The sequence below is a fragment of the Arachis ipaensis genome, chromosome B10 (genome assembly GCF_000816755.2).
Source record: "Arachis ipaensis cultivar K30076 chromosome B10, Araip1.1, whole genome shotgun sequence".
NCBI lineage: Eukaryota > Viridiplantae > Streptophyta > Magnoliopsida > Fabales > Fabaceae > Arachis > Arachis ipaensis.
Window position 1 is genome coordinate 25,212,207 of NC_029794.2, and position 13,711 is coordinate 25,225,917.

General features: G+C 37.3%; 1 protein-coding gene across 1 annotated transcript; it reads left to right on the plus strand.

Moving 5' to 3' along the window:
• Positions 2,176 to 3,689, plus strand: LOC107620367. Its single transcript, XM_016322538.1, has 4 exons — positions 2,176 to 2,609; positions 2,705 to 2,759; positions 3,177 to 3,325; positions 3,440 to 3,689. The coding sequence occupies exons 1-4, from the start codon at positions 2,176 to 2,178 to the stop codon at positions 3,687 to 3,689; spliced, it is 888 nt and encodes a 295-aa protein (XP_016178024.1).

The window sequence follows — 13,711 nt, forward strand, 5'->3', positions numbered from 1 at the left end:
TATTGTTATCATCTTAATTGCATGCTTACTAGATAATTGTTTACATGCATATTGTTCTTACTTGTTGCAATTTATTCGCTAATTGTTCTTTGACTTTTAGTTACTTTACTTTTTCTGCATTCGTATTCAAAACTCCCGAATTTTCTAACCAATGATGTGCATCCAACTGCAAGTCCTAGGAAAAACAACCCGAGATTCTATTTCTGGTTATTGATTTGACTTTTGTGACATTTTATAAACTTCGATTGAGGGTTAGTTTCCGGTTCAGACTATACTTGCAACACACTTGAGTTTGAAAACTTGTGAAATTCTAAACCAACATCTAAACCTCATCGAGTTTTTGGCACCGTTGCTGGGGACTTGCATATGTGTGCCATATTATTGGTTGGTGTTAATATGTGCATATGTGAATAGTTACTGTTTGATTGTTTCCTTGCTCTTGTTAATAGTTAGGATTTATACTTAGTAGTAATTGGTAGTTACTTTCCTTTAGTTGTTTTCTTTAGTAGTAATTGCATGAACTCTATATATCCTACGTTGAATGACATGGTCATTGCCAGAACCGAGCTTAGCCCCATTTCATCTATAAATTGAAAGAATCTTGTTACACATTAAGCAAGCCCAGCGCCGATTGGATTTTGTGGATAGTGAAGCGGCTTTCACCGAATCACCTTCCCCTTCTGAGATTGATTATAAGTCTTCATTCAACGAAGGGACCGTTTATTCCTCTATTGATACTTTGACACCTCCTTGTCTAATACAGGTGTTGAAGATATGGCTACTCCAAGAAGAGTTACTCTTAAGGAAGTGGGAACCCTGATATTACTCTTCAACCACTCCAAGTTCGATATTCGGACTTGGATTTCAAATTTTATTTTAACTCAATAGCATTTAAAAAAAATAAAAAAAATTCAATAGTCTTTCTTACACATAAAATACTGTGAAAGTTTGCATTGTAAATTTTATATCAGAGTCTCAAATTTAATTTTATGCATTGTATCAAACAATATAAATTAACAAGCATTATATGATTTATATAGATACTTTTGTTAAATATTAACAGTATTTTTGAAATTTTTTTAAAATTTTAAGAATAAAAATGTATATTTCTCCTTATAATAAAATAAAAAGTTAAATCTCAAAGTGGTCCATGAACTTGCAATCGAACATCAATATTGTCCCTCACCTTGCAATTGTCTCAATTTTGTCCCTGAACTTAAAAAAAGTGACTCACGGTCGTCCTTGAGGTATTTTTCGATAACGAAATGATGACGTTGTCTGACAGAGGCTATGTTGAAAACCATCCTGGACTGGTGAAATGTCGCCATTTCATTTTTGTCACCAAATAGAGTAGAAACGACGTCGTTTGGGGGATTTAGAGAGGTTTTAATATGTTGTTGTTACTGTTCCTCTCTGTCTCACGAAGTCTCTTCTTCTCCTTATTTTCTTCCATGGTACCATTTTGAGAGGGTTTTGTCTGGCATTCGCTCTGAAGGAGAGGATAATTGTACCAAAATTTTCACATCTCTATCACACACGTAGTGGTCTGGGAAGAAGCACTTTGGTACATAAAGAAAACGAGAATAGAAACTTGTGAATCCTATTTCTATTTGTTGTGATCATGGTTGTTTCTCTTTTTCCTACAATGTTAAGTCAGTATCCATTGCTTTGTCCTTTTTTTTTGCATCTATGATTTGGCTGTGAATTTGTGTTAGGGTTTGGGTTAATTGTACGTTGTTCGTTGGTTCATCGTATATGTCTTAAATTGGTTATTTTTTTTGTTTTGAAGAGTATGATGTTGATGATTAATTGTTATTTACAGATGGTTTTAATCACTATTATGTATCACCATAGGGGATTCTTTGTGACAAGTGTGGATGGTGTTATGTCATACTCTAGGGATCATAACTCAGAAATGCCTAGACTTGATCCAGACCTACTGGATGTGTTCTTCATCAGAGATTACTACAACTAGCTTGGGTATGATAAGGTGGAACGTTGTTGGTGGCTAGTTCCCAACAGACCATTAGAGACTAGTTTAAGAAAACTCAATACCAATGCTAAGCTTCTAGAGATGTGCTTCCATGCTAAAAGAAACAACGGATTGGTGCATGTGTACTATGAGCATGAAGTTTCTATTCTAGTATATTTGGAACAACCACCAGGTAAAAAAGTATGAAGGTGGTGATTGAAGTCTCTACTCAGCCAGTTCTACTAAGCATAGGGTCAACTTCTAGGTCCATTCCTCCTATCTCAGTTCCAACCCCATCTATCAACCAATTTGAACCAATTGAAATTTCAAATTCCACCCAACAGCTAACCCCTACCATCCCTAATCTAGTTTCCATGCCTGCCACATCTGCTCTACCCAACCAAAGTATAAAACCTATTCAAGTACCCCTTCCAACCACTAGTTTAGTCCTTGTTCCAAAATGTACTCCAATACCATTACCCAATTCACAACCCAGCAAAATATCCCAACACAAGATTAGCTTAAAGAAGAAACCAGTAACCAATGAGAAGGTGGTAAAGAAAAAGGGTGCTGCATTGAAGAAAGAAGTGAAGAAAGATAGTTTAGTACAACCACTGGAAAGAGTTATATTACCAGGGCATTAGCTAAAGGTTATATGAGAAAAAATACAACGAAAGTGAAGGAAAAGCAACCTGAAACAGTGGTGTTATCATATTCTGATTCTTTGGACAGCTACGAGAGTGCAAAGGATAGTACTTGTGCATTACTTATGCCTGTGAATTTTGTGGTAACTTGCTTATTTAGTATAATAATACGCTTACTAAATTACTTTTGATTTCTTTGATTTGAAACATGAATGCCCTGTGTCCATGTGTGTGCTGCATTAGCAATGGCAGGTAAGCACCCTGAAAACTTTTGCTATAAGTGGTTGACAATGGATGCATATAATGACACATATGCATTCCATATCAACCCTCTTCCTAGCCAGGCATTATAGGAAAAGTCCATCTATAATAGACCATAGTCCACAGGCACCCAAGTTTAGAAGATGTTAGGAGCACAAAAGAAGAAACAAAGAAATGATGCTGATGAAGGATCTATGAGAGGCAAGAAATAGAAGACTGGCAAGCTGAAGAGGATATATAAGAAGGGTTCTTGTCGCCATTGTGGTGGTAAAGGTCACAATAAAAGAAACTACTCACAGAAAAAGGCTAAACATTTGGTTGCAACTGCTGCTGCTACCTTTGGTAAAGGTGCTGCAAGTACTGACAATGAACATCTAACTACTACAAATAAAGTTCAAAATGAAAGCAATGCAACTGAGATTGAGCTTGATATGAGCCAACCTAATGTGTTAGAAAATGAAGACACTCAATAGGCATTAATGTAGCTCTTTTAAAGTTGGTTTATATCTCTTTTTGTATCTCATTAGACATTTTCCTATAACTATTAATAGATTGTATGAAGTGATGTACAACCCAGGGCAAGGCCAACAAAGTTTTCTCCTAAAAGAAGACACTCTGTTAATGCACAACCTAAGCCACCAAACACTACACCAGTGTCAATTACTCCACCAGCCACCACTATTCCAGTTTCAAATACTTATCTAACACCCATTGCTCATGTTTCAAGTACTCCACCACCCACTATTCCAGTTTCAAGTACTCCACCACCAACAAATGTTTCTATTGATTTAATGATTGGTGCATTAGCTTAGGCTAAGGAATTTTTTACAATTTATACCAACTCCAAGATTCAAACTACCAAAAAAATCAAAATGTAAAGTTCTGAAAAAGGAGATTTTTTTGGTTGTAAAATTATGACATTTTGGTTTTATTAGTTGCATTTTCTTGGTTGTTATTTTAAATACTCTAGATGTGTAGTATGTTTTTTTATGGTATCTACTTTCTCACATACAAGTTTGGATATACTTTACATAGTATGAATGTTATTAATGGATATTTGATTTTATTACTATTACTTAGCATAATTTTTTTTCATATTTAAATTACAAGATACTAAAAAAAATAACAAAATAGACTAACAATCACTTCTATTCATTTGTTCACAGGTACAACCATCACAACCATCACATTTAGACTTTTTTATTACACAATCTCCATATGTTACTTAACCACTTCCATACTACACACACAACTAATAAGATTACAATCACAAACATAATAACCAACAACAAAAAAAATGCCAACTTTAAAGTCCTAACTTTAGATTCCAAACTTTCAATCTTTTAGGAAAATTTCATTCTCCATTCTTCTTTTTCAAATTTAGGATCTGCTTTACCACTAAATTCTTCTTCCTCCTGAACTTTGTCAGCCCAAATAAAAAGACCACACAAATTCTTCTTAACATTCTGCAAACACATTGTACGCCACGGAAAAGAAACGTTATATATTGAAATAGCAATGACACCAGCTTCATAAATTAACAAAAGGCACTTACATTGTAGTTTGGATAACTATAAAATGGCCTCTTTGAATTTGCACGTTCTTGACCAATTGAGGACGGGTCGGCTACCACATCCACATCTCTCTCAAAGTCGTTTGTGGTGCTTCTCCTCCCACAGTTTCCTGTAGAGCGTCAATTGCTAGAGCTACCAACAATGTTGCTGTCGCCAACCATCATCACCCTTTCTAAATGCACCTAACAACAGCAAATGAGAAAGAGAGTGGCTTGTAATGATGGATGATACTTTTTGGAACTCAAATTGGGACTAGGGTTATAAACACATAATAGGGACTAAATTGAGTTACAAACTTACAATTGCTACGTAATATAGCCGTTGGATGTTCAATGTGGCTTTTCTCCATACATGTCATCACTCCAATCATGAATATTTGTTAGAATATATCTTAGGACGACCATGAGTCATTTTTGTTAAATTCAAGAACAAAATTAAGACAATTGTAAGTTGATGGATGATATTGAGACTCGATTGAAAGTTCAGGACCACTTGAAATTTAACATTAAAATAAAAACAAAAATAAAAAATTTGTTGTTCGTTAAAATCCTTGTATTCCAAGGATGAGCTTGTTCAGTCTTCTAAGGCTGCTTCTTTTGGTGGTATTTACGTTGGTCATCCTTCATAATCTTTGTCTAACACAATTGAATTTTATTTTTGCAAAAGCACCCTTAGCCTATTATTGTAACATCAGTATTATATCTCTTTTTATTACAATAATAACTCAATATTGATTATTCATCATTATATCATTAATTCTTTATTGTATCATTTAAAACTATATTAAAGACTAATTTAAATATCAAATAAAATAATTCTTCTTCTTCTAAATAACAAGACAACAGAAACCTGAAACCTCTTAGGGTTCATATGGAGCACCCAGATTTTACTGGAGGCAGTGATGGCGGTTCAGATGGTGGCACAAGAGAAGCGCGACCACTAGTAAGTCCTCTCTAATGCATGAATATTGTGTTTTATCACAGTTTCTTTTTCCTTCCACATTAATGGTTCTTTGTTCATTTTTTCACAGATTTAAATCTATTTCTTGCACATAGTTATCGATATTTCTTGCTTGCATATTAATCTTTCTCTTCCTTTTGTTTTTTTTATCGATATTAGTGTTTAATAGCATAAGGGAGATTGTCTTCTATAGCTTCAATGCTTTCTTCTAATTTTTTTTAGAATTTTAAAAATTAAAAAAAAATCATAGAACCAGAACAGTGCTATTATTTTCATGTTAGTGGTCTCTACACTTTGTTTATTAGAATACTTTATTTATACAGAGAAATTTCAAGGAATGTATCAAGATGAAATTGAGCAGGAAGCTGTGAATTCTGAGTATTTAAGAGAGCAAGAATTTCAAACAATATTTTGTGGAAACGATTTTTCACATAAGGTGGATGAAGTATATCGAATAGATGATATTAAAAATGTTGACATGGTTGATTTTCTGAACATAGGTGCTCATAAGATGGAATATTTTCATTTTCCTAATCTTCATATAGCATTTGATTTCTATAACCATTATGCAAAATCTGTTGGTTTTGGTGCTAGAAAAAGTAAGACTTGGAAAATAGAAAGGAGAATATGTGAAGCAATTGTTTGTGTGCTCTCGTGAAGGATTTCGACCAGAGAAATATTATAATATGAAAAATAGAAAAAGAGAGCCAAAATGTAACACCCTAATCACCCTAAGCCTTACCTCATGCCGTAAAGCAAAGGTTAATCAAGGGTTATGACAATTCTAAGGCTTATACATATTATGTAGAAAGAAATAATATATTCTAGAAGCCCGACGAAGGATTAAGCTCAACAACAGAGTTTGAAAAGCACAAAACGTTCACACGAAACTACAAGTGTAAAAGATAAGATCCACTATGTGAGATAGCAAGATATATGTAGTTATATAAGAGTATAATAACCATAAGATACTAGTCTAAGCCTGCGAAGTTTAGGCCGACTAATTAAATACAGACATACAGAGTTTTGAAAGTAAAACAGCTTATATAGTATCTCTCTCTCAAAGTAAGCCTCTAGGCAAAATAAATACATATAGTGAGAGTACTAATAAAAATAAATCAAATGACTCCAAAACGTGATAAAGATCCTCTGCTTTGTTACCGTCAAGCAACTCACTGTGGTGGGTCGTGGCCTGCATCTGAAAAACAACAACAGAATATGGTATGAGAACCGGAGGTTCTTAGTATGGTAACAGTGCCCAATAATGTAAGATATAAGGTTCCGGGACGCCGAAGCCAATCTTAGAACTTCACATCGATACAGAATATTCAAGCCCTGACAAATTAAATAACTTAAACCATAAACCATAAACCAGGGTTATCTAACCTAGGAAATCTCTAACTAATACTAAACCACACCGCTGTATCCCACAGCCTTCGCCAACTACCCTCCACGCGACCCATCGCCATTGCCTTCATATCCTCCTCAACACCAGACAATCACAGATAATGTAAGCAAGTAAAGCACAGATAGTATTCATATATAACAAGTAACTCAAGAAGCAAGTATGCATGTTATACAATTAGGAAAACTCAAGTAATCAAAGCAAACAAGCACATAAAAGATGCATATGATGAATGTCTATCCTATTGGCTCGTGATATCACTTGTTGGTCCATAAATGCCAACCCGACACATCCTTTTGGATGTAGCTTTTCTGCCACGCCCACGGATATAGTGCTAGGAACACTCTATTGACCCACGGATATAGTGCCAGGCACACTCTATTCACCCACGGATATAATTCCGGGCACTCGCATGCGTAATCCAAGGATATAGTGCCTAGCACACTCTTGCAGCAGAAAAGGTTATTAATTATAATTCATTTTCAGGGACATAGTACTCTGCACACTATCATGCTTAACCCAAAGATATAGTGCCTGGCACTCTTTCAACATTCAACAAGTTCATCATTCTTTTCTGAGTCCTCAACTCATCAAAACCATCATCAACTTTCCATTCTGAACTCGTTAGTTCATCAGTTTCTCAATTCGTTGTCAGTAATCACCAAGTTCACTACTCTTCCTTGTCTCTCAACCAAAACCCATCATTAATACACCAGAAACCTAAACCTCCGTTTTCTAACTTTTCAAAGTAAAACCCAAATTAAATCTCCTAGAACCTTTCCCATGTTTTGGTACCCGAAAATAAACCAAAGAATCTTAAATAGGTGTCATAGAAGTTTACAACCTTGTTGGGAAGGTGAAATAGTTAAAAACAAGATTTTAGTTGAAAAATAGGGCATGTGCGACACATAAGGGTGTGCGCGCGCAAGCCCAAGAAAGTTTTCAAATGTGTGCGTACGCATAGAGGTGTGTGGTGCACGAAATTGTGATCATCAATGGCGCCAACAACTTGGTTCGCACAATTGTAATCTTAACTCTTTATCATAACTCTGCACAACTAACCAGCAAGTTCACTGGGTCGTCCAAGTAATAAACCTTACGTGAGTAAGGGTCGATCCCACGGAGATTGTCGGCTTGAAGCAAGCTATGGTCATCTTGTAAATCTCAGTCAGGCGGATTCAAATGGTTATGGAGGATTGATAATTAAAAGATGAATAAAACATAAAATAAGATAGAGATACTTATGTAATTCATTGGTGAGAATTTTAGATAAGCGTATGAAGATGCTTTGTTCCTTCTGAACTTCTGCTTTCCTATTGTCTTCATCCAATCATTCATACTCCTTTCCATGGCAAGCTTATGTTGGGTTTCACCGTTGTCAATGGCTACCTCCCGTCCTCTCAATGAAAATGGTCCAAATGCACTGTCACCGCACGGCTAATCAGCTGTTGGTTCTCGATCATGTTGGAATAGGATCCATTAATCCTTTTGCGTCTGTCACTACGCCCAACACTCGCGAGTTTGAAGCTCGTCATAGTCATTCCTTCCCAGATCATACTCGGAATACCACAGACAAGGTTTAGACTTCTTGGATCTTGATGACAAGTCATCTTAGCCCATTTTAGCTAGTCTTTTTCTTTTGTTTTCATTAGAATTATGCACTTTCTTAAGCTACAAGCAAGCTAATTGAGTAGATTTTCATGTTTCCCTTGATTGAACCAACCATATGTGAATTCATGCCATTTCATGAGGTTTTGAACTATATTTGTTGCATATTGTGGAAGATTGAATACCTCATGATTTTGAGCAAAACTTTGATTAGTTTGGTTTTTAATGCTTTCATTGTTCATTTACTTTGCTGTTATAAGATCCGGTTCGATCCCAACTCCCTTTTCCTCTTCTGTTTGATGCAATTTAGTTTTCCCTTGTTTAAATTCTGCAAATCCTCATCCCAATCCCCTTTACTTTTCAAGCAATTTACATTTCTTGCACTTTAAGATTCTGCGATTTACATTTCTTGCACTTTAAGTTTCTGTCATTTAATTTCTTGTCCTTTAAGTTTCAGCAATTTACTTTCCCGCTCTCTTTAATTTCATGCAATTTACATTCTGCAAATCACAAATCACCCAACCAACACTTGATTCGCTTGACTAAATCAACCACTAAACTAAAATTGCTCAATCCTTCAATCCCTGTGGGATCGACCTCACTTCCGTGAGTTTTTATTACTTGATACGACCCGGTACACTTGCCGGTTAGTTTTGGGTGTTTTGGTAGAAATTCGTTTCTCATCAAAATATCTCATCAGATCTCAAGAATGCTGCCAATTGATTCTAGCCTATACCACGAAAACTCTGATCTCACGGAATGGAAGGCTCAGTTGTCAGGCGAGGCAACCATGCGTCATGAACCAGTAGGCTAAGAGATACGCACTCAAGCTATTGTAAGTAGAACGGAAGTGGTTGTCAGGCACGCCTTCATAGGTGAGAATGATGATGAGTGTCACGGATCATCACCTTCTTCAGATTGAAGAACGAGTGTATATCTTAGAGAAGAAATAGGCTTGAGTTGAATAGAAAAACAATAGTACTTTGCATTAATTCATGAAGAACAGCAGAGCTCCACACCTTAATCTATGGTGTGTAGAAACTCCACCGTTGAAAATACAAAAGTGATAATGGTGGTCATTGGCTTCGACCCCAGAGAGGGAACCAGAAGAACCAAGATGAAAATACAATAGCAAAAGGTCCTATTTATAGAGAACTAGTAGCCTAGGGTTTACAGAGATAAGTAATTTATGCAGAAATCTTCTTCCGGGCCCACTTGGTGTGTGCTTGGGCTGATCTTTGAAGCTTTCACATGTAGAGACTTTTCTTGGAGTTAAACGCCAGCTTTTGTGCCGGTTTGGGCATTTAACTCCAACTTTCATGCAAGTTCTGGCGTTTTGACGCCAGAATTTTTATGCTGACTTGAAACGCCGGTTTGGGCCATTAAATCTCAGGAAAAGTATGAACTATTATATATTGCTGGAAAGCTCAGGATGTCTACTTTCCAACGCAATTAAGAGCGCGCCAATTGGGCTTCTGTAGCTCCAGAAAATCCATTTCGAGTGCAGGGATGTCAAAATCTAACAGCATCTGCAGTCCTTTTTCAGCCTCTGAATCAGATTTTTGCTCAGGTCCCTCAATTTCAGCCAGAAAATACCTGAAATCACAGAAAAACACACAAACTCATAGTAAAGTCCAGAAATGTGATTTTTATTTAAAAACTAATAAAAATATAATAAAAAGAAACTAAAACATACTAAAAACGTACTAAAAATAATGCCAAAAAGCGTATAAATTATCCGCTCATCACAACACCAAACTTAAATTGTTGCTTGTCCCCAAGCAACCAAAAACAAAGTAGGATAAAAAGAAGATAATATACAATGAATTCCAAAAACATCTATGAAGATCAGTCTTAATTAGATGAGCGGGGCTATTAGCTTTTTGCTTCTGAACAGTTTTGGCATCTCACTTTATCCCTTGAAGTTCAGAATGATTGGCATCTATAGGAACTCAGAATTCAGATAGTGTTATTGATTCTCCTAGTTCAATATGTTGATTCTTGAACACAGTTACTTTATGAGTCTTGGCCGTGACCCTAAGCATTTTGTTTTCCAGTATTACCACCGGATACATAAATGCCACAGACACATAACTGGGTGAACCTTTTCAGATTGTGACTTAGCTTTGATAGAGCCCCCAATTAGAGGTGTCCAGAGCTCTTAAGCACACTCTTTTTGCTTTGGACCACGACTTTAACCGCTCAGTCTCAAGCTTTCACTTGACACCTTCACGCCACAAGCACATGGTTAGGGACAGCTTGGGTTAGTCGCTTAGGCCAGAATTTTCTTCCTGTGAGCCCTCCTATCCATTGATGCTCAAAGCCTTGGATCCTTTTTATTTCACCCTTGCCTTTTGGTTTAAAGGGCTATTGGCTTTTTCTGCTTGCTTTTTCCTTTTCTTTCTTTTTCTTTCTTTTTTTGCAAGCTTTTCACTGCTTTTTCTTGCTTCAAGAATCATTTTTATGATTTTTCAGATTATCAATAACATTTCTCCTTTTCCATTATTCTTTCAAGAGCCAAAAATTTTAATATTCATGGACAACAAATTCAAAAATATGCACTGTTCAAGCATTCATTCAGAAAAACAAAAAGTATTGCCACCACATCAAAATAATTAATCTGTTTTAAAATTCAAAATTCATGTACTTCTTTTTCTTTTTCAGAAAACATTTTTTTATTTAAGAGAGGTGATGGATTCATAGGACATTCATAGCTTTAAGACATAGACACTAAGACACTAATGATCATGTAATAAAGACACAAACATAGATAAACCTAAAGCATAATTTTTGAAAAACAGAAAAATAAAGAACAAGGAAATTAAAGAACAGGTCCACCTTAGTGATGGCGGCTTGTTCTTCGTCTTGAAGATCTTATAGAGTGCTTGAGCTCCTCAATGTCTCTTCCTTGCCTTTGTTGCTCCTCCCTCATGACTCTTTGGTCTTCTCTAATTTTATGGAGGAAAATAGAATGCTCTTGGTGCTCCACCCTTAGTTGTCCCATATTGGAACTCAATTCTCCTAGGGAGGTGTTAATTTGCTCCCAATAATTTTGCGGAGGAAAGTGCATCCCTTGAGGCATCTCAGGGACTTCATGATGAGGAATTTCCTCATGCTCCTGTCCATGAGTGGGATCTCTTGTTTGCTCCATCCTTTTCTTAGTGATGGGCTTGTCCTCATCAATGAGGATGTCTTCCTCTATGTCAATTCCAGCTGAATTGCAGAGGTGACAAATGAGATGAGGGAAGGCTAACCTTTCCAAAGTAGAGGACTTGTCCGCCACCTTGTAGAGTTCTAGGGATATAACCTCATGAACTTCTACTTCCTCTCTAATCATGATGCTATGGATCATGATGGCCCGGCTATAGTAACTTCAGACCGGTTACTAGTGGGAATGATTGAGCGTTGGATGAACTCCAACCATCCCCTAGCAACAGGCTTGAGGTCATGCCTTCTTAGTTGAACCGGCTTCCCTCTTGAATCTCTCTTCCATTGAGCGCCCTCTTCACAAATGTCTATGAGGACTTGGTCCAACCTTTGATCAAAGTTGACCCTTCTAGTGTAAGGATATGCATTACCTTGCATCATGGGCAAGTTGAATGCCAACCTTACATTTTTTGGACTGAAATCTAAGCATTTGCCCCGAACCATTGTAAGCCAATTCTTAGGGTCCGGGTTCACACTTTGATCATGGTTCTTGGTGATCCATGCATTGGCATAGAACTCTTGAACCATTAAGATCCCGACTTGTTGAATGGGGTTGGTGAGAATTTCCCAACCTCTTCTTCGAATCTCATGTCGGATCTCCGGATATTCACCCTTTTTGAGCTTGAAAGGGACCTCGGGGATCACCTTTTTCTTGGCCACAACTTTATAGAAGTGGTCTTGATGCACCCTTGAGATGAATATCTCCATCTCCCATGACTCGGAGGTGGAAGCTTTTGCCTTCCCTTTCTTCTTTCTAGAGGTTTCTCTGGCCTTTGGTGCCATAAATGGTTATGGAAAAATAAAAAGCAACGCTTTTACCACACCAAACTTAGAAGGTTTTCTCGTCCTCGAGCAAAAGAAGAAAGAAAAGAGTAGAAGAAGAGAATGGAGGAGATAGAGGGGATTTTGTGGTTCGGTCAAGGGGGAGAAGTAGTGTGTATGATGTGTGAAAATGAAGGAGTGAAGATGGGTTTATATAGGAGTGGAGAGAGGAGTAGGGTTCGGCCATGTATGGGTGGGTTTGGGAGGGAAAGTGGTTTGAATTTGAATGGTGAGGTAAGTGGGGTTTTATGATGGATGGATGTGGATTTGTGAAGAGATTATGGAGAAGAGGGTAGGATTTGATAGGTGAGGGGTATGTGGGGAAGAGGTATTGAGGTGATTGGTGGAGGGTATTTGGGGAAGGTTGTTATGGAGTGGTGTGAAGAAGAGAGAGAGAGAGATGAAGTAGGTGGGGATCCTGTAGGATCCACAGATCCTGAGGTGTCAAGGATTTCTCATCCCTGCACCATGTGGCGTGTAAACGCCCCCATGATTGCTAATCCTGGCGTTAAATGCCAGGTTGCTGCCTATTTCTGGCATTTAACGCCAGCTTTTCTCTCCTTTCTGGCATTTAACGCCAGCTCTGTGCCCATTTCTGGCATTAAACGCCCAGAATGGTGCCAGACTGGGTGTTTAACGCCCATTCTGCTACCCTTACTGGCGTTTAAATGCCAGTAAGCTTCTCCTCCAGGGTGTGCTATTTTTAATACTATTTTTCATTCTGTTTTTGCTTTTTCGGTTGTTTTTGTGACTTCACATGATCATTAACCTACATAAAATATAAAATAACAATGGAAAATAAATAGATATAATAAAATTGGGTTGCCTCCCAACAAGCGCTTCTTTAATGTCAGTAGCTTGACAGTGGGCTCTCATGGAGCCTTACAGATACTCAGAGCATGATGATGGCCTCCCAACACCAAACTTAGAGTTTGAATGTGGGGGCTCTATTTGACTCTGCACTGAGTGAAGCTTTTCATGCTTCCTCTCCATGGTTACAGAGGGATATCCTTGAGCTTTAAACACAAGGGAGTCCTCATTCACTTGAAGGACCAATTCTCCTCTGTCAACATCAATCACAGCTTTTGCTATGGCTAGGAAGGGTCTGCCAAGGATGATGGATTCATCCATACACTTTCCAGTGTCTAGGATTATGAAATCAACAGGGATGTAGTGGTCTTCAATCTTTACCAAGACATCCTCTACAAGTCCATAAGCCTGTTTCCTTGAATTGTCTGCCATCTCTAGTGAGATTCTT

Coding starts and splice junctions, on each gene's coding strand:
- LOC107620367 (XM_016322538.1), top strand. CDS start 2,176: ATGAAGGTGGTGATTGAAGTCTCTACTCAGCCAGTTCTACTAAGCATA. Junction 2,610..2,704: donor GAAAGAGTTATATTACCAGG/GCATTAGCTAAA, acceptor TTCTTTGGACAG/CTACGAGAGTGCAAAGGATA. Junction 2,760..3,176: donor TTATGCCTGTGAATTTTGTG/GTAACTTGCTTA, acceptor AACTACTCACAG/AAAAAGGCTAAACATTTGGT.